Source organism: Furipterus horrens, unplaced genomic scaffold (assembly GCF_987537825.1).
Source record: "Furipterus horrens unplaced genomic scaffold, mFurHor1.1.pri manual_scaffold_3, whole genome shotgun sequence".
Classification (NCBI taxonomy): domain Eukaryota; kingdom Metazoa; phylum Chordata; class Mammalia; order Chiroptera; family Furipteridae; genus Furipterus; species Furipterus horrens.
Genome location: NW_028327173.1, coordinates 204,008,517 through 204,032,660, shown reverse-complemented (window position 1 = coordinate 204,032,660; position 24,144 = coordinate 204,008,517). Strand labels below are relative to the sequence as shown.

General features: G+C 57.2%; 1 protein-coding gene across 2 annotated transcripts in view; it reads left to right on the top strand.

The window, feature by feature from the left end:
* ITPK1 (inositol-tetrakisphosphate 1-kinase) overlaps nucleotides 1-24,144 on the top strand; it is a 136,316-nt gene that overhangs the window by 72,290 nt on the left and 39,882 nt on the right. For both annotated transcript variants that reach the window (XM_090271330.1, XM_090271331.1), the window contains exon 3: nucleotides 9,698-9,823. In XM_090271330.1, the coding sequence (XP_090127456.1) occupies nucleotides 9,698-9,823 (126 nt within the window). The remainder of the gene's footprint in view (nucleotides 1-9,697; nucleotides 9,824-24,144) is intronic.

Sequence of the window (24,144 nt, the reverse complement as noted above, 5' to 3'; positions counted from 1 at the left end):
GTGGGGTGCGCCCACTCGGAGCCCAGCATAGGTGTACTAAGCTTGGAAGCCTTAGGGTCCAGTCTGGGTGGGTGGATGGGGCAGTTTGCTGAAGACGAGTGAGGTGCTGGGGAAAGGAGCAGGTATGAGATGGGTCTGAAATTCCTTGGGGCTGCCCCCGACTGGCAGTGACGTTGACTGAGTTACTGAATCTGCCTTTGTTTTCTTAATGAAGAATGTGGGTAGCATTTGCTTGGGGGCGGTGGTGATGTCGGTGCTCAGGCAGAACCGGGCGAATGAATGGGAGAGTGGGTGGGCGGGCGGGTGGTTCGTATGAGGCTCCAGGTTCAGGGAACGCATTCAGTGCCTGTGTGCTGGTCCTCGGCACAGTGCGCAGCTGTGCCAGGCCCTCATGGGTCACAGGGAGGAACAGGGCACAAGCCCCGATCTTGGTGAGGGTACACAGGCCAAGGGGAATTCTTCGTCTGCAGCTCCACAGTGGTGTAAGCATCGTGCCTGGGACCGGGCTGTTCAGAAAAGTCCAGTCTGAACCCGAATGGCAGTTCCTAGTTGGCATCGGAGGTGGAGGAACTGTGAGGGATGAGACTCTGGAGGGACCAAGGGCAGAGGAGGCTCCAAAAAGTGGCCTCTGCTGGGGGCTTGCTGGGGGCCAGCTGGGGGCCTGCAGGCGCTGAGGTTTGACCGACACAGTCTCATCAAGAGCTGGAGGCGGGTGTCCTTGGCCCCATTTTACAGATGCAGAAACAGGCCCCTGACTGCAGGCCCAGGCTCTGTCCACAGCTCTGCCCCCCTCCCTTTGCGCCAGTGCCGGAGGCCTGGCGTTGGGCACAGAGTGACAGATGCCCTGCGCAAAATTTCCTGGCTGGGTGTGTTCATCAGCACAGGCTGAGCTAAGCCTCTGGGACAAACAACCCCAGTACCTTGGAGACTTTCCTTCTTGTTCCTGTCACATTCTGATGGGGTCTGGTGGCCTCTCCGGCTTACTGTTTATACACTCTGGCTTACTGTTTCTCCCTCCCCCGGCCCCGCCGCTCCCCTGGCATTCCGCCTCCCGGGGACAGTCTGAGGATTAGACGAGACAAGGTATGGAATGTGCCCAGCACGGCGCCTGGGGACGCCCTACCCATCTTGGTTGTGTGGGTGGAGGGGAGTGTTTGGATCGTGCTGGCAGGGAGCCAAACGGGGCTTAAACGTTGCGCTAGAAAAAGCCAGCCTCTCATGAGGAAGAAAATCCGACCTGCTGATGTCTGTGCCGTGCGCACGGCTCCGTTCACGTGGGGACCTGGTGCCTGCCCCCCCAACTGCGTGCCGATGTGACTGTAGGAAGGATGTCTCGTGGCCCTCACTCTGCAGGTGAGGAAACAGGCCTAGCGAGGTGAGGGAAGTGCCCTCCCTAGGGCTGGAGATGCTGCCCTGCCCTTTGCGCCTTTCTGCCTGCAGAGGGGTAATGCTGGGCCCTGGGTGGCTCAGGAAGAGCGGGGGCTGCCGGGCAGGAGGGCTCTGCGGCTCTTCCTCTGCTAGCCGGGGGACAGGACAGGAACATCAGGCACAGCGCGGCCCACCTTCCTGCGTGGCCTCTGACTCTCCCCCATGTGGTTCTCGGCCTGCCAGGCCTTCCCGTGTCCCTTCTGGTTTTTTCCAAGCCTGGGGTCGGTGCTTCTCCCTCAGAATAGGACCAGACTGGTGCCTGGTGTCTGACTCCGGCTGCAGGCACCACTGTGAACAGTGACAGGTGGGAAGTAGCCCATGTGGCCAAGCCACACAGGGTCAAGGACCTCATCCTACAGAAGGGCCTCATCCTGCAGATTCTGGGGTGGGCTTTTCTGGGGTGGGTGGTGGGTAGCAGCCTCCTTGATAGCGTGGCTTTGTTCGAGGTTTCTGCCTTCTGATCTGGGATTGGTTAAGTAATCTTTCCCTTACAGGATAAATCCCTAGCATCATATTTCACCCAAACACTGAGTTAAAACTAAAAATATAATCCCAGCAAAAGCCCAGCCTTAACCTGGCTAGTTACCTGCTGAGGCCTGTTGGCTCCCTTTCCCGGCTTCACTTCCTTCGTTTGAACGCATGGGAAAAGAAACCCCCAGGCTGGCTGTGGTGTGTTAACCACCCCTGAGTCGTAGCAGGTTAAAACTGCACTCTTAGGTCTCGCTCATGCCACCTGCCCACTGCGGGTCAGCTGGGGCCTTGGCTCATCACAGTTGCTCAGAGAGCCACCGTGAGGCTGCCGGTCCTGCCAGCAGGCCAGGAGAGGGCTCTGGAGGCCCTGGCACCTGCAGTTAGCTGCTCTGCCCAAGAAGCGACCAGCTTCGCTGTTTCTCACAGCTCATTGGCCAGGACTAGTCATGTGATGGCACCGGTTTCAAGAGAACCAGGAAAAGAGTCCTGCTGTGTGTCCTGAAAGGCGCTCCTGTACCCCAGGGACTGGTGTGCCATTTTCAGGGCTGTGGTTCTTTCCCAGCGTCGTCCACAGTCATGTGGTTGATACAGGCCCCCCCGCTTGTCTCCGCAAGATGTCTTCGTTGTCACCCTGGTGGCTCTTTAACATCCTCTGGTGTAGGTGCACCCGTCGTTACTTAGCCAGTCCCCTGTTTTGGGACGTGTATCCTGTGTCTTTCCTCTTGTTGATGGGCCGCAGTGAACCTGTCCGGACCAGGCGTAGTTTTTGCCTGTTGACTTTTGCTCAGGCCAGGAGCCCAGGAGTGGACTTACTGGATTAAAGCGTGTGGCCGTGTTTACCCTTTTAACCCACCCTTGAACCTGGCTCTCTAGCATTGGGTGCAGCCCAGGGTTTCCTTAGCTCCTTGGAATTGAGGGTGAATCCTGTTCTTCAGGAGCTGCGCTTGCTGAGCGGGTATAACTTTTCTGACTCTTTGAAGCCAAGTTGGCTTGCAAACGGCCAGAAGTTAAGTACCTTCATCATGAGACCATTCAGTCTACTTGGCCCCTCATCTTCTAGGGGAGAAAGGTTACTCACTCTTCTGCCTAAACCAGATGGCTGTTCACACTCACTACCCCAGTCATTAGACACCGGTTACTGAGAAATCAGTGACCTGGGTGAGGGAGCATTGGCGATAGCTTCCTCCCCAGCCTGGGGCGGAGGCTGCTGGGTGGCCAGTCCCATGTGACCCCTCCGCTCCTGACCTCTCTGAGGGCCACTTTGAAGTCCTGCAGGTATGAGAATTGCTCTCGCCAGGGCAAAGCCTCCGGGAGCCGGGAGCCGGCTGCTGTTTCTGCCTCCTGCGAACCCAGGCTCCCTTTTGAAGTCTGCCCCCGAGGCAGCAGCCCTGACTTGTCAACAGAGACCTGCTTCTGCTTGGCGAGGCCTTTAAACACGGGAGGTGTCAGTTCTGTCTTGTCCTCAGATCCATAGAGAGCGCAGGGGAATATATCACACCTACGCCACTCACCTTTCATCTGGGCCATTGTGTCTGGACCTTGGTTGAGATGAGACTTTTGATCTAGTGACTCCCACTTGAAGTCACAGCTGAGAACACACCACTCTGCGGGTGTGAACCGAGGGAGAAGGGGTTGGAAAGAAAGCCCCAGATGCCGGGGACACCTTTTGGTTTAGAAGTTAATTGTGTGGCTTTGGCAGGAGAGGGGCACAGGTTCCCATGCGTGACTCTCTGTGACCCTGGGCAAGTTACTTAACTTCTCTGTGACTTAGTGTCCTTCATCTGCACCTCCTGAGCTTGTTAAAGTTGTAGTTGTACATGGACCGAACTGAGAATGAGTTTTAAAATGTCAATCCTCATTAACAGTGATGATACATTTTATTGTGGCAACATACTGTGGAGGAGTCTAATGTGAGCCGGTGCAAGTGATCTCGCTTTGCAAACTTCACATTCTGGCCTGCACTCGAGCTCTTGAAAGAAAGTCAGGAGAATTTCCGCCGGTCAGTACTAATGTGAGTGGTAAGAATAGGGAAATGGAGGGGCTGGCCTTCAGTGAGTGCGCTCTTAAGTAGGCAGTCTGCCCGTGCTTCTCCTTTATTCCTTTCCACAGTCAACACTGCTGACACCGGATGATGGGAGTGTTTTCCATTCCAAGCAATTCTGCGACACTGGCTGGTTGTCCTGCGGTGTATCGATGCTGACACTGCCTATGGAGAGCGTCAGACCCCAGAGGTTAAAAGGCTCATCCCACGAAACTGCCTTCCCCGCCCCCCAGCCCCCTTCAGATGCCAACCTCAGATTCAGGTTGTTACCTGCGCTCCTGACCAGTTGGCTCAAAATTCGAGGTGCCCACAACCGCATCCGTGGTTTGGTTAATTTGCTAGCGCGGCTCGCCGAACTCAGGAAACCAGTTCACTTATTGTTTACCGGCTTATTAGGAAAGGATATGAGAAAGGATCTAGTTGAACATCCGGACGGCAGAGGTGCCTGGGGCCAGGTACATGGGAAAGGAGCACAGGCTTCCGTGCTCTTCCAGAGCAAGCTGCGTGCCAGCCCCTCCATGTGCTCCGCAGCCCAGAAGTTCCCCAAACGCTGTACCTTTGGGATTTTTTTTTTTTAATTTTGGATGCTTTTTATTACTTTTTCAAAAATAAAATTTGTTTGCTTATTTATTTGTAGAGAGAGGGGAAAGGAGAAAGAGGGAGAGAAACATCACTGTGCAGTTGCCTCTCACTCGTGCCCCCAACTGGGGACCTGACATGCAGCCTAGTCATGTGCCCTGACTGGGAATCGAACCAGTGACACTTGGTTTGCAGGCCGACGCTCAATCCACTGAGCCACAGCAGCCAGGGGCACCCTTGGGATTTTTAAGGAGGCTTCGTCACATGGGCATGATCCATCAATTAACTTAATTTCCGTCCCCTCTGCCCTTCCTGGAGGATGGAGGACAGAGCCGAAAGCTTCTAGTCATGTCTTGTTCTTTCTGGTGACCAGTTCTCATCCAGAGCCCACCCAGCTTTGCTTCACTGGAACGAAAACCTCTCCTGGGTTCTGCCACCAGGAAATTCCAAGGGGTGGCTATTTCACAGCTCTGCTCAGTGGCTGGCTTTTGTTGAGAGCAGCTATGAGGAGTGAGACCTCGGCAGGCCGTTTAACCTCGGTGCCTCTTTCATGGGTCCCCACCCCAGGGTGCTGCGAGAATTTAACGAGTTAGCGCATGTAAAGTGTGAAGGGCAGAGCCCAGCACCGAGCGGGTGTGCGAGAGCTGAGCATTAGTGCCAGGGCTAAAGTGGAGGCTCCGAGAGACGGGAGCCCACGCAGGCCTGGCCAGCACCTGCCTGACTGCCATGCTGGCTTCTCTGGCTGCCTTCTGAGCCCGGCTGTGAAGTGCAGGCTGCTTTCACATCATACAGCACATTGAGTTTTGCATCCAGAGAGGATAAGCAGTCCGCACGTGGGGGTCAGAGCCAGGTTTCCTGAGTCCCCAACACCCCTGATGAACCCAGGGACGGTTGTCTGTGTCTTTCCTGTCTAGCTGGTTGTTGATCTCGTCTGAGAAGCACGTGGGAGAGTTTGGGAGAGAAGGGAGAGCTGGGAATACAGCCTAGAGAACCCCCTGCCTTTGATCTCATTTTGACCTCCCTCCCAAACCCCCACGTTCTCCCCTTTGGGGACTGTATCAGACAGATCTCAGCCAAAGTCATTGGGGATCTCAGGGTCTGGTAGAGGAGTCAGTGTTAAAGAAATGACTTTAGAATTGGAAGTAATGGTACAGTCCTGGGGGCTCTGCCAAGGGTACTGGGGACATGGAGGGGACCAGGGAGCCATTCATTGATTCTTCTTGCTTGGGGTGGGCTGAGTTGAAAAGCCTGGAAAAGGATTGAACTTTTGAGCTGGGACTTGGAAAACAAGAGCTCACTCTGTGGATAAAGGGCTCTGGGAGGCGAGGGGGCCATTCCAGGCAGAGGGGCCTGTCTCCCTGTAGGATGTGGAGCAGCGTGTGGCCGCGTCCGTCACCAGTCTGCTTCCAGAGTGGACCCACGTGCTCCTATGACTGCCTGGGAGCCCTGAGAGGAGAGGGCAGGGGCCTGGCACACGGGAGGTGCCCAGAAGATGCTTGTCACAGTAGTGAACGAGGAAGCAGGAGCGGTGTCCTGAGCACTGAGCGGTGGTAACGCCCTGCGTGTGCGGAACGCCACCCCGTGCCACAGCCATGAACGGACTGTTCTCACCCATCAGAACAGCCCTGCGTGGCACAGGGAAGCTGGATCGCATCCTCGGTTTGTGGATGGGGAGCCTGCGGCCCGGAGCAGTTAAGTGGCGTGCCCCAGCCCAGGAGCCTCTGCCGTGCCTGCTGCCCTCCCATCCGGGCAGTGGGAAATGGGGGAGAGTCACAGCCTGGCTGCCGTGGTGGCCGTGGCTCCCGGGCTGGGCACGTCCAGTTGCCTGTTTCGAAGTTAGAGGTGACTTTGCATCCGCGGGGGTTGCAGGCCTTTGTTCCTCTCCTCCCAGCCCTCCCCCACGCCTGGGCCGCCTCGCTGCCTTGCCGCCGCCGAGGGAACACTGGGCCCTTGTTTGCCCGGATTCCGAGCGCCACACAGGCAGCGTCCACCACTGGCCTCCCAGGGTGGCGTGACTTGGAAGCGTGGTGCCCGCAGACCTCCTCTGGCCACCGGGCGGCCTTGTCATTGAGACGCGTTATTTGCTGAGGGGGAACCAACCAGACCCCTTGCTCTGAACAGAACAAGAAGTTCCCGGGACAGTTCCTTTCTCTGGGGGCAGAGTGTGGTCAGAAAGGCAAACCGACACAATTGAAATGCATTTACTTCCTCCGAGCCCCTGTTCCCATCCCATCGGGGAAGATAGCAGAGCCTGTGAGGTGTGCCTCCCCCCCCCCCGTGAGAATCCCCTCTGTGGCATCCCCCTACCCCAAGGTCCCCCCTCTGATGCATCCTGTCCTCTGAGGGTCTCTTCTGAGGATCCCGCCATGAGGGGGCAGCCTGTCTTGTCCTTCCCAGTCAGTAGGAAGAGACCAAAGCCTCCAGGAGGCATTTTCAGGGGGATCGAGGCTTGTCTGGCCACCTGAGTAAAGACGTGCTGGAGAGCGAGCCTTTGAGAGACCCCGACAGCTTCGCTGAGACCTCAGCAAGGATGCCGCAGCGAGCGATGGCCGAGCAGAGACCAGACGGGCCTGATGTGTGTCCCAGATTGCTATTATCGTGGCAGGGTTATACTGGCATAAAAATGCTTGGAAAAAACACAAAGGAAGGTGGCCGGTGTCCAGGACTCAACTGTTTACCTTCCGTGGACTAGCCAGGACCACGGAGAGCTTGTTTTCCAAACAGCCACGGTTGTCAGGTCTACAGGCCTCGCCTGGTGCCAGGCGCGGATGAGCTGGGCTCATCTCATTTGCCATCTTCCCCAGGCCCACTGGGGCCCCACGACTCCGCTTGGGCTGGTTTCGGTCCCTCATGCTGCACAGGAGACCTGGGAGGTTCTTGTGGACATGGTTTCTGACCAGCCCTGGGGTGCCGTGTCTAGCCTCCCTCGTGGGACCTGGGTCTCTACCGTGTGTGGCTTGGTCTGGAAATGTTAGCCCTTTGTTCTGTGGTGCCTGTCACAGTGGAGCCACAGGGTACAGCAGCAGCAGGTTTGTGTCTGGCACCTTCTGAGAAGTCGCTGTCTTTGCTCATGTTACCGCTTCCTACTGAACTTCTCTGCCTTCCTTCAAACTTTGCTTTTTCTCTGGGGTGTGGGGTTGAGTGGGAATGCAGGAGCACATCAGCAGACAGAACTGGGAAGGCCCTGGCAGTTTCCTGTTTTGCATGATGAGCTGGGCTTTTGCACAGGTTCAGGAGGCCTGGCAGCCTGTCTGGGGCCTGAGCCCGTGGTGCTGCTGTGTGACTCTGTCCAGACCTCAGCTGGACCACTTCTCAACTGCCTGGCCTTGCCCAGTCATTTTTCCTTCTGGGCCCTTGGTGTCCTGGTATGTGAAGCGGGGAGGGGAATGTCATGCTCAGTTTCTGGGCTTGCTGTGAGGACAAGTACCTCGTCCCCATCCTGGAGCCCTGGATGATGCGGTTGGCTTTTCAGCTGGTCTGCATTTTGTTTTGTACGCATGCTAGTCACCTTGGGGTGGGGAATCTTCATTACTTTCTTATTGTGAGGTCCATAGAATTTTTTTTTTTTTTTTAAATAGGGGAAATCCCTTAACATCTTTTCTGGCAGACAGTAAAGAAGAGGCATTAAGGATATTGGCGTGGAAGAGCTGGCACAATATGAAGGTTTAACTGAGAAGTTTAAATAAGGGAGGATGACAGGGTCTGGACAGGGTCGCAGGAACCAGCAGGAGTGATGAGGCACCCCGGAGACAGTGGGCTGTCACCACACCAGGCCTGAGGGGACAGTGGGAGGGAGGGTAGTATGGGAGCCCTAGAAACAGCAGTGGTCTTGGAGAGGGGCTGCTCTGCCTGCGGGGACTGTGGCTGCTTCCAGAAATACGGCAGGGGTGTGAGGGCAGTTAGCAGACACCCGGACTCCTCTCTTTCCCCTTCTCATCTTGTGTTGGTGCCTGCAGTTGGCCGGACTTGGCCAGAAGCCGGAGGATAAGGGAGCCAGGCGGTTGTGGCTCTGGAGGACAGCTTCCCATGGCACAGCGTGGGCACCGGCCAGGGGGCACTGCATGGGCAGCAAGGCTCCGATCTGGGTTTGCCTCGTGGCCCCATCACTGTGTCGCCGGGTGATCCTGGGCAGCTTTCAGAAGTCTGTGTTCTCCGTCCATGCGTGAAATCGCTTCTCATCACACGGCCGGGAAATGAAATGAATGCACAGTTCAGTTTTTAGCTTGGTGCCTCCTAGAGCTATCATTTGTAGCTGTCACTGTGATTTCTTTACTAATGACTTTGAAACAGTCGGCCTTGAATCCCGGAGGGAGCCCCACTGGAGGTGGGGCTGAGGACAGGGGTGGGGCTGGTGGCCTCATCTGGCTTCTCCTGAGGCCATCCAGGGGGTCAGTCAGGTGCCGGGCTGGCTGCCTCCAAAGAACACGGCCTTGCAGGTGGTGGGTGGTGTCCGTGTGCCAGGCAGCAGACATCTGGCGGGTCAGGTAGCACAGTGTCAGGCTGCCCTGGCTGTTGGCAGGTGTCTTGCCTTGGGGTCAGGTGGTACCTACTGTCTCTCAGCCAGCAGCTCTGCTCCCTCGGGGCCCATCTTTGTCACCTTGTGCTCTTGAAAAAATAAACAGGTTGCTGGTGGAGCAGGGCAAACAGTGCCCCGTGGGTCACAGGCAGCCTGCGCTCCTTCACTTCGTCCTGATTAGGCCCAATTCCAGCAGGACGTGGAACCGGCTGGTCTCTCAGGTTTATGGAGATCACAGCTTTGCTGAGACTTGGTGTCGCTGCGTGGAGCATCCTTGGATCTCAGCACCCATCTGGTTGTGTGACTTCTGTGGTGTGACCTCACTGAGCTCTTCCCGAAAAGTCTAGGTTGTTGGGCAGATGGGAGTGGCTCAGTAAATGCTCTTTCCATAAAGCGATTTCACAGTGACGTTCATGCGACCTGTAGATTCTTCATCATCTGGATTCCGTGTGTGTGTCTTCTGTACCCTGGGTAGGATGGGGCTCGGGGACAGCAGTACAAACACGGGGCCTGACCTGGGGGAGTTCTAGGGTCCTGGCGGGTTCACCCCGTTGGTCCTATTGTCCATGAGTGCCAGCCCTCGGGCCCCCCGTTTCAATGCTGCGGGGACGGGCAGTGCACTCAGGTGCTGAAGTTCTTCTCTGTGTCCTCCCCCCTCACAGCTGAACCTCAGCCGGCCGATAGAGGAGCAGGGCCCCCTGGATGTCATCATCCACAAGCTGACTGATGTCATTCTCGAAGCTGACCAGAACGACAGCCAGTCCCTGGAGCTGGTGCACAGGTTCCAGGTGAGAGAGCGTGGCGAGGTGGGAAACTGGGACTGGCTCTGGCATTCCTGAAGTCACCACAGCTGTCCGGCTGTGTGCTTCCCAGAAGTGGCTTTGCCGTTGCCAAGACATGGGCTTGCGGTCAGGCACTTCCCTGCCAGGGCCTCCGTCTGGCTGGGTGTGAAGTGGGATCGAACCAGGCATGGCTGGCAACCCCCTCCGCCCTCTACCTTTGTGGACATGATTTACTGATCAGAGTAGTGCAGAGTCCAGATGTGGCCTGCGCACGGATGCGCGCACACACAGCCCCCCCCCCCCACAAGCCACACACGTGCGCACACACAGCCACATATGCACACACAGGCAGCCGCATGTGCACGCACACACGCACACAGCCACAGGAGGTGGTTCTGAGTTGGCGCAAGGTGTGGAACCTCCCGCTGTGCTTGAAGAAAGGGGCCCCTGAGGTCTTAGACCTGAAATAGTCACACTCGGCCCCCAAGTCCTGCCTTGGTGGAAACCCCCTGTCTGTGCTCATCACCTTGTCTCTGAGCACAGACCACACATCCTCTTGGCTGGTCCCTCCTCCCTGCCCCATGTCCCCAGCAGCTGGGGCCTGACCCCATGGTGACCTACCCACCACCTTGGGAGGTGTTGCCTTTGCCCCCACTGACTTGTCTTGCATTTTCTCTGTTGTGGACAAGAACTTGATTCATTCCTCCAGGAAGTGGCTCGCAGGTCATGAAAAACAAGGACATATCATCAGTGAAAAGGCAGCTCAAATAGGAGGCCTCCTCCCTCGTGGGCGGGAGCGCTTGAGCCAGCAGTTCCAGCCCCTGATAATTGGAGCTCTGGCCTCCTGTCTCCCTTTATCAGGACAAAGGGGACTCTCACTGCCACACAGTAGCCCTGTTGCTGATAGCGTGTTCTTTTTCCCCAGGGTTCAGGGTCTGTGAACTCAGCCTCCCTCCGCTCCCCGCGGCTCTCTCCCCCTCCCCAGCTGACTCAGCCACAGATTCCTGCTTCCTGCGTGCAAGTGGCCCAGAAGCAGTTGTGGCCTGGTTGTGGCCCTGTTGGTGGCCCCCTGCCTTGGGGCAGGGGCAGGTGTGCTGTCACCAGGTGGTGCCCTCCAGGGCCTTTGCCTTGCCTGTGGCCTGAAATGTTTCCCGAGGGCCGGAGACGTGTCCAGGCACCTCCATGACCTCGCTGAGCCTGTGTTCTTATAAAATGGTGTTACTACCAGGAAAGCCTCCCATGGCGTTGGGAGGAGTGAGTGACACAGTGCACATCAGGTGCTTCACACAGTGCTCAGGCCCCGGCCAGGGCAGGTCGATGCCATTTTGATCCCATGACCTCCCCGAGCCTTAGTTTCCTCCTCTGTAAAATGGGGGTGCCGATCATTCCTACTTCCCACGGTGGGCAGGTTGCTGTGAGGAGTGACGTTCATGTGCATTACAGTGGCTGGTGTTTGCTGAATGCTTCCTCTACTGCCCTCCAAGGTGAAGGACTGCAGCCCCCAGCCTGTCCTATGCTCTGGAAGTTAGAGGACAACCACCCCTGGGGGCCTCGCATCCCCTGCTTCCCCCAAACACACAGCCTGCAGCTCAGGGCAGGAGATCGCCAGCAGTGAAGGAGAACAGGGCCCCCTGTGTTCCTGGTCTTGATAGAAGAGAAAGTTGGAGAGAGTACAAGTCAGGGGGAGGTGGGGACGTGCAGCTTAAGGGTTTCAGACACTGGGTGCATTTCCCGGGGAGGTCTTGCTGGGTCTCTGGGGTCTGCCTGCCCCTCCAGGGCGCACACACCCTACTTTCCCTCCCGTGACTAAGGTGGCCTCAGGATAACCTCCAGCCTGGGAGTTCTGGGATAAATTTTCATGCAGTCTGTTCTTCTGCATGGAGCCGGATATCTGATAAGGCCAGGACGTTTCCTCCTTTGTGAAGAGAACAATCCTTTGGGGAAAAGGGTGACAGGCACTTCCCAGAGACCCCAGGAAGAGGGAGGCAGGCGACTGGCGTAGACGAGGGTGCAGAGGAGCTGGGGAGGCTGGGGAAGAGGCGGGCTCAGCAGCCGAGGCCTCTTGGGCCACCAGACTCGTGGCTGTCAGTGTTGACCTGTCATCTGCTCTGCATGGGGTCCGAGAGGGTCAAGTCCAGAGCCAGACCAGATCGACTGACACTTGATCGTGACCACATGCTGTTTCCAGATTCTTGTTTTAATGTTTCTGAGATATTAGCAGGGAGGTGTTGGCTTAAGAGGGAAGAGGAGGCAGGGTCCAAGGAGGCAGGGGGGAATTGATTTCAGAGGAGGAGCAGAGCCCAGGGCCTGGGTTTGCAGAGTTGGCCTATCCCCACTTTGCTGTAAGAAAACAGAGTAAGATGGTTTGGCCCAGAGGGGGCTCACCTTGAAGGGCCTTTTTCAGAGGCCTGATCAGGCCCCCGGGGAGGCGGTGTGCGGTGCAGGGCAGGACAGGTGAGTGTCTGAGACGTTCCGACAGCCCTAGGGCGCTCTGCCCGTGGCTGCTCCCATCAGGCCTGCAGGGCCCTGGAGGGGTGGCTGGAATTCTCAGAGCTGAGAGCTTATGCTTTTTCTCTGGCTGGCCTTCGAGGACAGGTTGGAGAGTGTGGGCCTGGGGCTGACTGCAGCTCCCGAAAGCTGGTTGCCATAGAAACCACCCCTAAGCTTTAAAAAAAATACTGACCTCCAGGGCTTGGCTTGGAGAACCATCAGGATGATTTAGTTGCTTTTTGGTGCCAGGCTCACGTGGAGCCAAGCAGCCTGGTGCCGCCAAGGCTCTGCCTGAGATGCAGCTACCGGGGAACAGACCTGGGCAAAGGTGCCCCAGGAGCTGGGCCCTCGTGGCCAGTGTGCCAGGGCTCGGGCGCCTCCTGGCCTTCGCAGAGCAAGGAGAACTTTCTTCTCCCAGTGGCATCCAGGGCTGCCCGTGAGGTGTGGCTGGGGAGGGGTACTCCTGCCGCCCCTCCCAGCCCCACCATTGCTCAGAAGGGTTTTGGAGATCCTGTTCCATGAGGCATGTGGAGCTGTCTGTGTGGATCTTCGTGGAATTTTCCCTGGATGAGCTTAGCTGGAAGGATATTAAGTGTCTCCTGAATGGTCCCTGGATCCCTAGTCTGAGCACGAGGACAACTTCCTCTGCAGTGGCACGCTGTTGGCTGGGCCGCCAGCCCAAGGGGAGGCTGAGAGGGACCCCAGGAACAGCCCTCACAGCCCCAGAGTAATGGGTTAGGAGAGCCACAGAGCTGATCACTGCAGCGCCTGGCTTACAGTGTTCCACGCTTGTTGAGGGGACAGCTAAGGTTACAGTAATCTCTAACGTGGCCTGTGGGGCCTCGCGGTGTGGTCCCTGTCTTCCTCCCAGGCTCACCTTGTCCCACCTGTCCCTTCTGTGCCCCTCTGGCCCTCCCACAGCAGCTGCTCAAGCTCTGAGCTCTTGCCCACCTCAGTGCCTTTGCACAAGCCATTCCCTTGCTTGGGATTCGTGCCCATGCCAGCTCAGCTCGGGGGCCCCTTCCACAGGGACATCGCCCTGATTATCCGACTAAGGACCTATCCCTCATCCTAGACTCTGATAGCTCTGCTCTTTCTTTCCCTCCTTTTGGAAAGTTGTAATTCTTTATCAGTCACTACTACTGTCTCTCCATTCGGCGGTTAAGTCCACAGGGGCTGGGGTTGCAAACGCGCCCCTGGCATCCCCACCGCCGCGCACGGGCCTCAATGTTTGTGGAGTGAAAGACCCTCGTGGGTGCTGGCCTTGTGCAGGGCACCCTGGCAGGTCAGCAGAGGAGAAGTAAGGGCTCCAGTGGGGTCAGGAGGGTCCTGAGGCCATAGTGCTGCCTGTTGCGTGTGGGTGGCGTGCCTCCAGTGTCAGGACGGCCTGGTGATAAGGTTGGAGAGAGGCCTTTTCATTCCAGGCCCTGGAACTTGGACTTTATCCTGCAGGTTGGGGGAGGGGGCGCAGTGGGGGGTGGCGATAAGATCAGTTTAAATTGGAATGAGAGAGGCCCTGCTGGGGGGGCGGGATTGCCAGTGCCCGTGAACTCTGAGCAGCCATTGGAGCCTGGCAGTTTCTGAGATGAAGAGGGAACCGCTCCTCACCCTTGGGCCCCATGAGCCTGAGCACCCCCTCTCTCAGCTGTGACAGGCCAGCCTTTGAGCAGCCTGGGCCAGTCCTGGCGTGAAAAGGCCCAGACAGGACAGCGCCCTAGCCGGCTCCCGGGTCCCTGTCAGCTGTTGGGTCACACGAAGCGGGTCTGGGTAGGGAGCGCTTTCCTTACTGTCACGGATGCAGGCAGAGGGGGCTGCATGCTCTGCCTGTTCCCACGGTCTCACCTGAGAGGACACAGCGTGGAATCATCTTCACTAGCCCAGCCCCCACCAACTATTTAAAAATAGGTTTACTGACATATCACACTTAAAGTGTGCAATCCAGTGTTTTTCAGTGCATTCATAGAGACTTGCTGCCATTCCCACCGTCAGCTTTAGAGCATTTTCATCGCCTCGGAAATGCACCCTTTAACGACCGCTCCTGCTCCCAGCCCTCAGCGACCATGACGTTCTGCCTGTAGATTCCCTGTTCTGGACTTTCACGTGAATGGAATCACATAATACGTGACCTTTTGCTTCCAGGCTCTTTCACGGAGCCTGCCGTTGCAGGGTTCATCTGTGTGCCCGTGTGGAGCGGCGCTTCCTTTTTCTGCCGGAATGACCATTGTGTGGGTGCGTCGTGTGTTTATCCAGGCGCCGCCCGGTGGGCGTTGGGTGGTTTCCATCGTGGGCCGTTATGACTAGCACGGCTGTAAACATTCACACACACTGCGTGGACGTGTGTCTTCATTTCTCTTGGGTAGAGACCCAGGAGTGGAATGGCTGGGCCATGTGGCTGCTGAGGAACCACCAGCCTTTCCCCAGTGGCCGCACCATCTTAGGTTCTCACCGCAACGCCTAAGGGATCCTGTCTCCTCACATCCTTCCGACACTCGGGTATGACTTCGATTTCCGCCACCCGAGTGGGTATGAGGTGGTATCTTGTGCTGTTGACGTAAATGTCCTCAGTGGTTAACGATGTCCTGCACCTCTTTGCCTGCTTGTTAGCCGCTTGTCTGTCTCCCTTGGTGCCCTCCTTACACTTCATGGGCAAGTGTCACGCCCGCCGATTCGCCTCTTTCCTCCTGCAGACTCCTGCGCCCCCACAGCAGTGTGGCTGGGAGCCCTGAGTGTAGCCCATTGCCAGGCTCAGAGCCCTCCCACGGCGTCTCGCTGGCTGCCCTCTGGCCTTCCCCTTACCTCCCTCTGTGTTTCAATCCCTTACCTATAAAGCGTGGGCAGCTGTGATCCCTTCCGCCCACGGCCGTGGGAGGACTTAGCGTGTCGAGCGCCCGGGAGCACGCAGGCGTGGGGATCCTGGAGGAACGAGGCAGATGTCTGCCGGGCCTGGCCATGGGCAGGAGCAGGCCACGTGCGACCTGTCTCTCCCTGGGAGTATTGCTGCAGCTCCATTTCCTCTTGAGGAGGGTGGAGGGGTTGGCTTTCAAGGCCCTTCCTGTCTCATCTGTCGGGACAGGCCTGGCCATGCTGCAGTAACAAGCAGCTCCTGGAGCCCAGCCCCGGCTGAGTTCTGCTTTTGACCCACCTCATCGGAAGGTTGGCTGAGCTCTGTGGCCAAGCCTGGCACTTGGGATGATGGGGCAGCTGCTGACAGGTCATCATGGCAAAGGGAAGAAAACTCAGTGAAGCCCTTTCTGGCTCTTCTTTCTGCCCCAAAGTAACATGTGCCGTGGACTCTCACATTTTAGCGGCCTCATCGATCCTCAAGGCCACGACTGTCCACAGGGAGTCAGGGAAGTAGGATCCCCTGCAGGCCAGGGAGCCAAACATGTGAGCAAGGATACAGCAGCCCCACGGGGCTCTTTTCTTGTAAAAAACCGGAACAGATCATTAAATGCCCCAGGATGGTGTGAGGATTAAATGAATTAATGTGCACAGTGCCCTTGAAACGGTGCCGGTACCGAGTGTGCAAGCAGCTGCCGCCCTGGTAGTGCCTGGACGTGCTGACGCACGGGAGGCACTCAGCCCAGGAGTCGCACTGGTGACGCCCGGTTATGGCAGCTTCTGTCCTCACTGTTACGATGCTGTGACGGCAGGACTACTCGAGCAGCCTTATCTGCTGTCAGCCCCAGCCAGCTCGGGAGTTCTTGGTTGTAATTGGAGTCAATGAGGCAATGATTATAGAGGTGTCCCCAAGTGGGAGCTGCACTCTGCGACAGGGGAGAGGAAATGCGGACTGGTTTCAGCTTAGGAGGCAGGACAGGGTAGGTGTCAGGGGTCCCGGGTACCCCTCGCCCGGGCCTTGCTGGCCCCCATCTGCCGCTCAAGGAACACGCTGGGATGGCAACGTAAGACGGTGCGTTGGACTCAAGGCGGCTGCTGGGACTGGTGGCGATCACCTCCAAGGTCGTGGCTCCGCTTTGCTCCTGACCTCTAAGGCTCAGAAATGATTTCGCAGCTGTGCCGAACCCAACCCAGTCAGCCTCAGATGCTCACTGAGTAGCCGCCAGCCCACTAGCGTGCTGTAGGGATGGAGCAGAGGTAGAAGAAACAAGTTTTTCTTGTTCTAGACCTTCTAATCTGATTAGGAAGATAATGTCTAACCCATCAAATGTCAGTTTCCCTTTTGTTCTTTTTAATTTTAGATTTTATTTATTTTTTAGTGATGGGGGAGGGAAGGAGAAAAAGGGGGAGAGAAGCACTTATGTGTGGTTGCCACTTGTGCGCCCCCACCGGGGAACCTGGCCCGCAACCCAGGCATGTGCCCCGACTGGGAATCAAACCGGTGACCCTTTGGTTTGTAGGTCGTCACTCAATTCAGTGAACCACACCAGCCAAGGCAGTTTCTGTCCCTTTTGGGGGTAGAGCCTGGTGGCACGGGGTCCTCCTGGCAGGGGGGGTCAGAGCGAGAACCCGGAGTGCCAGTGAAGGATGCAGGTGGTCACCATGGAGCCACGGAGAGGCCGCTGTTTCCCGAGCGTGTCCCAGATGGCCCTCTTTGCTTTGCGCACTTCGGTCTCCCTCATTTGGTACTTGTATCAGTCCCTGGGAAGGTAGGATTCCTTCCTCGTTTTTCAGGCGAGGAACCTGAGGCCCGAGGAAGTGAGGTCACTTGCTGGGCTTGCTCAGTTAGAACTCTGCTTGTGCTTTTTTCCAGACGTGCCTGAGCGGGGCTTTTGGCCGGCAGCAGATGGACCTCTGGGGGCAGGTGGTGAGGGCCGGTGATTCAGGGTCACCTAAGGAAGAGGTCACCGTCTGGGACAGCCTCTGGCACAGCTGCTGCCACAGGATGCAACACTAGCTGGCCAATGCCAGGGAGGCAGAGCTGGCATATGCGGTGGTACTGGCCCCAGAGGACAGATCCTGTCCTGGGGCAGTTGTGAGGCCACCCTCTGCATGGCTGCTGTCCTGGGTCACAAGGCCACTCCTCCCACAGAGGCAGCGGTGCACAGTCTGTCCATTGTGCACCCAGGCCAGGCTGGCCGGGCGTCATGACTCCTTTCTGCCCTGGGAGGTTGGTGCCATTTAGGGCCATTAGCTGTCTGCAGGGCCTTTCCTGTGTGGATAGGAAGGCCGCCCCCGCTCTGCCTGCCCCTGGCAGACCCACAACTTTATGACCGAGTTACCAGCCCTGGAGCTGGACTTTGTTCAGCACTGGGTGGGGGCGGGGGCGGGGGCGCAGCCGCCGGGGAAGCCCGGGCTCTGACGCGGCCCGCTGGCTGTGGGCCCTCTGTGAGTGTGTAGCCGGTCTGTGTTTTACAGCACAGGGGTGAGGTGTGCTGGGCTTCAGCAATGCTGGTGTTTATTAACAATGCATTTTCCCAGAGTCATAGAGAGAATGTGTATGAACGTTATTTCAGGGTTCTTTGTCCCTGGCGCTGTTGACATGTTGGCTGGATCAGCCTGTGGTGTGGGGGACTGTCCCGTGCACGGTAGGGTGTTGAGCTAGATGCCAATAGCACAGCCCCCACTTGTGACAACCAAAACCCTCTCCAGACATTGCTGAATGTCCTCTGGGGGGAAGATCGCCCGTGGTCGAGACCCCCTTCATTTCTCAAGCTTCTCAGCTCTCAGCTTCATGGGGTCAGGGAAGCCATTGCGGTTTTGCAGGGTGGGCATGGAGGCCTCACCGTGCACGGTGCCTGGGGCCTGGGGCTGGACCTCTGACTATTCTCTTGGGTTCTTTACCTCAGTAACACCTGCAGCCCTGTCCCCTTCTCGTCCTGCCCTGTTTTGGGGCCACAACTGCCTGACGTGTGGGGGAGGGGTGCGGTGGGCATGGGGCAGGGTGATGCTAATAGAACACAAGTAAGTGGCGGAAAAAGTAGCACAATCTCCAATTATGTTAAATTCTAGGAAGAAGAAAATTCCAGGCCTGGGAAAATGGAATTGCTTCCCCATTTTTCAGGTCAGGAAACTGAGGCCTAGGACGTTAAGCCACTTGCCTGGGCTCACTCAGTTAGAATTCTGCCCATGTTTTCAACTGTGCCTCAGAGGGGCTTTGGCGGCAGCTGACGGCCCCCGGGGTGGGGCGAGGGCTGGTGATTTGGGGCCACCTGAGGAGGAGATCACCCTTGGTGATTGTGAACCAATGGGGAGTTCTCGCCACCTTATCCTACAGCCCCCCTGAGAAGCTGACACTTGACCTCAGAGGTTAAAAGTCCTGGTAAGCCAGGGATCTGTGGTGCCGCTGAGGGGACAGGAAGGACCTGCCCAGGCTGCTGGGCAGGGTGGTGCAGCGGAGGGCAGCGGCCGGGGAGCGTGCGCAGACTGAGCATGCACCAGGCCTCCGTGAGCGGGGCTGAGCTGTGTGGCAGGGCGGTGACCGTGGCCCAGGGCGCCTCTGACGGCAGAAGCTGGGGGTGCTGAGTGCGGAGGTGAGGGGCCCAGGTGACCTCTGACCAGAGCGACCCATGGTGGTCGCAGAGCTCGGCAGCTCACTGCCAACGCTGCTGTGCTTCCAGACGGCTCCCCTCGTGCTGTGGACAGCAGTGTGGGCGCCCCGAGTTCTGGCCATAACACTTAACACCCACTGAAGCGGGCGGGGAGCCGGTGAGGTCTCAGCTGGCTCTGGGAGCAGAGTGGGTCTCTGAGTCGGGGGTGGGGCAGGTAGAGCAGGCCTATTGCCTGGATACTGGGGAGCGCTCGGCAGGCCCACTTGAGCAGGAGTGGGAAGGGTCACAGGCGATAAGACAGGTGCTTTCGGAGTGAAGTCACTGCTGCTGAGCTGGAGTGGAACTGAGCTTTTGTGACCTGGGACCAGGCAGCCCCGTTCTGGTGCTCATTCTGCTCAGTGGTCAGCTGGGACAGTTGGGCCAGGTGACCACTGAGACCCCCTGTAGCCCCAACAGTGACCCCGGAGTGGAAATGTCAGGCTGTCCTGGTTTAGTGTCAGCCTGGGAGGAGATGCCTTCTCTTGACCAGCACCCAGCCTTGCACACCCCTTTCCCAGCTCAGGAGGCTGTGTGTGGCCTTGGTGTCTCTCTGTTTGCCCGAGGACCTGAGTAGCGGCATGGTCTTGTAACAGGGCAGGTGACATTTGTAAGATGAACAGCCTGATTGGGTACCTTGCCAGCCTCCAGTTGATGGGAGGTAGAAACGCTTAAAAGTTTGGGGACAGAAAGGGAGGCATTGTTTTCAGTGGGGAACCTGGCAAAGGGGAGAAAGAAAGTATTTGCTGTCTCGAGAAATGAAGTGTTCAGCTTCCCTCCCGCCCTCTCTTCTGCAGTGTTCTGGATTATATTTTGGCAGGAGCTCCAATTCTTTCCTGGACTTCGCTGTCACCTCTGTGAACAGCAGAGTTTCTCCCCCATTGGGACTGTGGTTTCTCCCGTCCTGCTCACGCTCCATGCCGCACGGCCGGGCGAGGTGGGTCACACCTCAGGTGGCCTCGGAAGATGACCCAGGTAGATGGAGAGTGGTGGGTGGTGCCCACCTTCAGGTGGGGGTGTCTCTGACCCAGAGGCCGCCAAAGGCACCCTGGGACGTGTGTGCAGACTGACATACCCTGGAGAATCTGTTGTCCTTCTGGTGCCCAGGCCCAACTCCGCCCCACATGGGAGCGCCCTTTGCACCTCCCTGCGTCTGCAAAGGGGTTTCCCTTGTGCCGCTGGTGGCATGTTTCCCGTGCAGTTCACTCTGGAGGCTGGGACCTGAGTGCTCCGACCTCGCCTTCCCCTTGCAGAGCCCCTCCTCCGTGACCCCTCTGCTCACCAGCAGTGACGGGTGGTAGTGGTATTGCTGGCGTTCTGCCCTCCCCAAATGCCCCGCCATTTCTCCCACCTCTGGCCAGCCTGGGTGAATGTTGCCAGTCTGCTTGTGGGCTGGGATTCTGGTGGGCCTTCCCCTGTGTGGTCTCTGTGTGGCTCCCAGCAGTCCCAAGTGACCTATTTTGGTAACAGGTAACGCGGGCATGTAGAACAAATTTGAGAACAGACTGCTCCTGGTCCTGTCTTGGGGCAGCCATTGGTTCCAGTGGCCTTGAACCTTTTCAGAGGGCGTCCCATGTATGTAACAGAGTTGGCCTTCCCTTCCCCACACCGACCCATCGTTCCATATGATAGACACATCTTGGGAAAGGTTTCATATTGGTCAGGCTGCTTTATTCTTTTGAGTGTCTACGTGGTATTCCATTAAATGACCTTAACATGCTTTTTTTTAGCCAGTTCTCTACTAACAGACATTTAGGACATTTCTGATCATGCTTTACGAACCTGCTACTGTGATTAAAATACCCTTGTGTGCATGTCTTTGTGTGCACATGTGGGGAATTCTGTGGCATAAATACCTAGAAAGCAAAACGCCGAGTGGATGCATCCTTAATTTTAGCTGTTGCCCAGTTTTTCTCCATAGAAGTAGTACTGGCTAAACTGCCACCGGCCGAGTGCTGTCCTTGTTCTGCCACTTCGGGAGGTGTTTGTGATCATTTCATTTGGCACGAGTTGCAGGGTGTGGGAGAGTGCCAGCATCCCAGCCATCAGCGCTCCGTCCGGGCCGTGGGAGGGGCGGGGTCTGTGCCAGGTGCTCACAGCCTGCTCAGACCTTGAACCTGGGCTACCCTGCTTCTGCCTGGGGCTCGAGTGCTCACACTTCCCCTTTGCCTCTTCCAGTCCGTGTGCTGTCAGGCCCTGACCCCCGCAGCCTGAGCTCATGGGTTCACTCAGTGGGTCTGAAGAGCGCATAGGGCAATGGGCAAAGTGCACTGTAATTTTCTTTACCCCGGCTCTGCAGAATCCTAGAGGTGGTGCTGTGCCGAGGTCTGGCAGAGCCTCAGTCCTTCCCGAACGGGGAGGTGCTGTGCACGTGCCGCTAGGCCAGCAGTGCGTCTCACACGCTGCTCAGGCCTTGATCTGTCCAAGCTCAGCCCCTGGGCCCTGCACACAGCTGGACAGGTCACACTGCAGCACTCACAGCTGACCCGTCCCTCCTCGGCTCAGGACCCTATTGCTTTAGGATCAAATCCAAACTCCTTGGCCGGTCTGTCTCCAGCTGTCTCTCTGCCCTCTGCCTTAATGTAACCTTCCCGTGAGGCCTCTGTCCACCCAGCCGTTCTGGGCTCCCTCCCCTGCCTTTGCTTCTGCTGTCCCCTCAGCAGGATGCCTTTCATCCTCTGTCCAGGCCTGTGACCCTTGGTGGCTCAGTGTCACTGGCCTCCAGAAGCCCTCTCTCTTCCCCCTTCCCAGCCGCACGCCTGTGGCTTCCCCTCTGGCGACACTCCTCACCCAGCAGCCCCCAGTGGGCAGAACGGGGCTGCTCCGCAGATGAAGGGGTGATGCCCACGCACACATACTTCTTAGGGGCTCTCCCTCTTCCTGCCCCAGGCCGGGAGGCCTCAGGCCGAGTGCTCAGACACTAGAAATCGCTCCAGAAGACAAGCGAAGGTTGACCAAGACCAGGGTGCCTGCCGTTGGGGAAGCCTGCTCTCCCGGGAGCGATTGCAGGGAAGTTAGAGAAGCAGGTGAGACGCCCTGTGCACGCCAGGGCTGCGTCTTCAAGACACGGAGGGTCCCACAGTACGGTCTTGCTCCCGAGAGTGTCTGTCTATTTTGGAGGAGTGCCCTCCGAGAAACGAGGGGCAGGAGATGTGAGTGGGCACCTCTTCTTCTTCTGCATAAGGAGCAGGTTGGCAGGCTGCAGCCGGCACTGGGGACGCTGTCGGGACCTGAGCTGTTTGCAGAAGGGCGCTCCCTGGAGCCTGAGCTGCCGTGCAGTGAAGGGTCTGTCCTGCTCCAGGCCTCAGCAGGAGGGTTAGCCCAGCCGCGACAGCCTAGGTGCTCATCCCAGCGCTGAGCTGGCGTGCCCCTTGCTGTCTGCTGCGTGGGCCAGGGCAGGACGAGCTCAGAGACCTTGGGTCGGGCCTGGCCCTGGGAGTCCACATGGTGCGGAATCCTGAGGAATCCTCTCATATTCGTGATCTCCTTGGTGCCCACAGCACCTCCCCGAGGTAGTTTTTATTCAAAACACACATTTTATATACAAGGAAACCATCACCGAGACCAGCTGCAGTTTCTTTTTCACATAGAGGAAGTGGCAGAAGCAGGATTTGAACTCGGGACTTCTGCTTGCATTTCCTGTTACATGAGAGCAAATCCTCGCTCATTTCCTGTCCATAACTGGAACTGCAGAGGAAAGAGTATCTCTGATGTTCATCCTAGTTCTCTCCTTGGGCTCCGATTCTCAGCAGGGAAACCTTGACTCCTTCTAGTACCACACAGAGACTGGCCTGCCACTTGGCACCATCATCCTGTAGTATCCTCCGGCCTGGGGTTGGGGCAGGGCATCTGGCTGGCATTCTCCAGACCTCCTTCTGGCCCTGCTGACCCAAGTCTGTATATTTCTGCTTTTCCAAACTCTTTTCAGTCTGCTTGGAGCCAGGCTGTGCCTTGTTACCTTCCAGGATCCCTTCCTAGGTGTTCTGCAGGCAGGCCCTCTAAGGCAGCAGTGTTTATCTTTTGCCACGGAGACCCTTGGGCCTTTTTTCCTCTGAGTGGTGATAAAATGGTCCAGGGTTTGTTTTGGTTATTCTAAGAGGCTTGTGAAGAATGCATGAGGCCCGGGATACAATAGATAAGCTAAAAAGCTTGGGAGAGACGCCACTTGTGGATAGTGGGTTGATTGGAAAAACTTTCTCTGCCCTCGTTGTCCTGGTCCCAAAAGAGATCAAGTTCAGGCACAGTTCCTCTCTGAACGTGGATGCTTTCATCCTGGGTCAGAGCTTGTCGGCGCCTGCTTGTCAGATAGTCTCCCTTTTCTTCTAGCATCTTCCCCTCCTGAGTTTGGCTTAAATCCCTGTCTTAATGATTCTGAGTTCCCTCTTTAAAGGTCACTGTCCTAATGCACAAAAGCGGAACCAGACCAGCCACTGTGCAGATACCCTTCTTGGGACTGGGGGGGATTTTTGAGGGGAGGACATTGGAGAGCTGTGTCTTACATGACTCAGTGGTTGGGGGAGAATTGGGCCAGCCCATTGAAGTGAGAAGGAGGGCAGCGAGGTTGGGTGTGTCCCTGCCCTTCCCTGGGATGCCCCTGGCAAGTGGCTGTGGGTCCTGTTCTGGAACAGCCCCCACATGTGGCCTTGGAGTCTGCCTCCATAAACACTGGTCCTCACTTTTCTCCAATTTAGACTCAAGTCAGGGATGAGAAAACCAAGACCCAGGTAAACCAAATGGCTTGCCCACAGTGACACCAGGTGACAGCAGTAGGGGAGCCTGCTTTCCTCGACTTCTGGTCCTTTCCTCTTCCCTCTCCACCAGGCTGCGGCCGGTGTGTCGGGGAGGGGGGAGCAGTTCAGTGCTCTTAGTTCATAACCCAGGATATGAATGCGTTGGCTAGGATTGTGGATCAGTAGAGCGAAGCCTAGGGGACTTTTGCTCAGCCATGTGTTTGCTGTGCTCCTCAGGATGCCCTGGGCACTGTCGCTGACATGAAGTCTGTTGCATGGATGGCCTTTCAACATGAGGATGTTAATGTGATGTCATACGTACATGTGACTCTTGGTGTCTCCCGAATGACATGCTCTTGTGGCAGCGTAGGCCTGGTTCAAAGGGACGGGATCTGACAAAGAACCGGTGCCCACAGGTAGCTGCAGACAGGGTGCCTGCAGTGGGGACAGCTGGCACTGAGTGAGGCCAAGATGTGGAACCAGGCATGGCCGCTTGACCCGAGAGAGAAACATTCCTTAAGGACACCTCCCACACAGCTCACCCTCTGTCCGCTGTGGGTGGCAGATGTGGGCCCGCCTGCATCGGCTGCCTGCTTGTTCTGACAGACCAGGGCAGTGG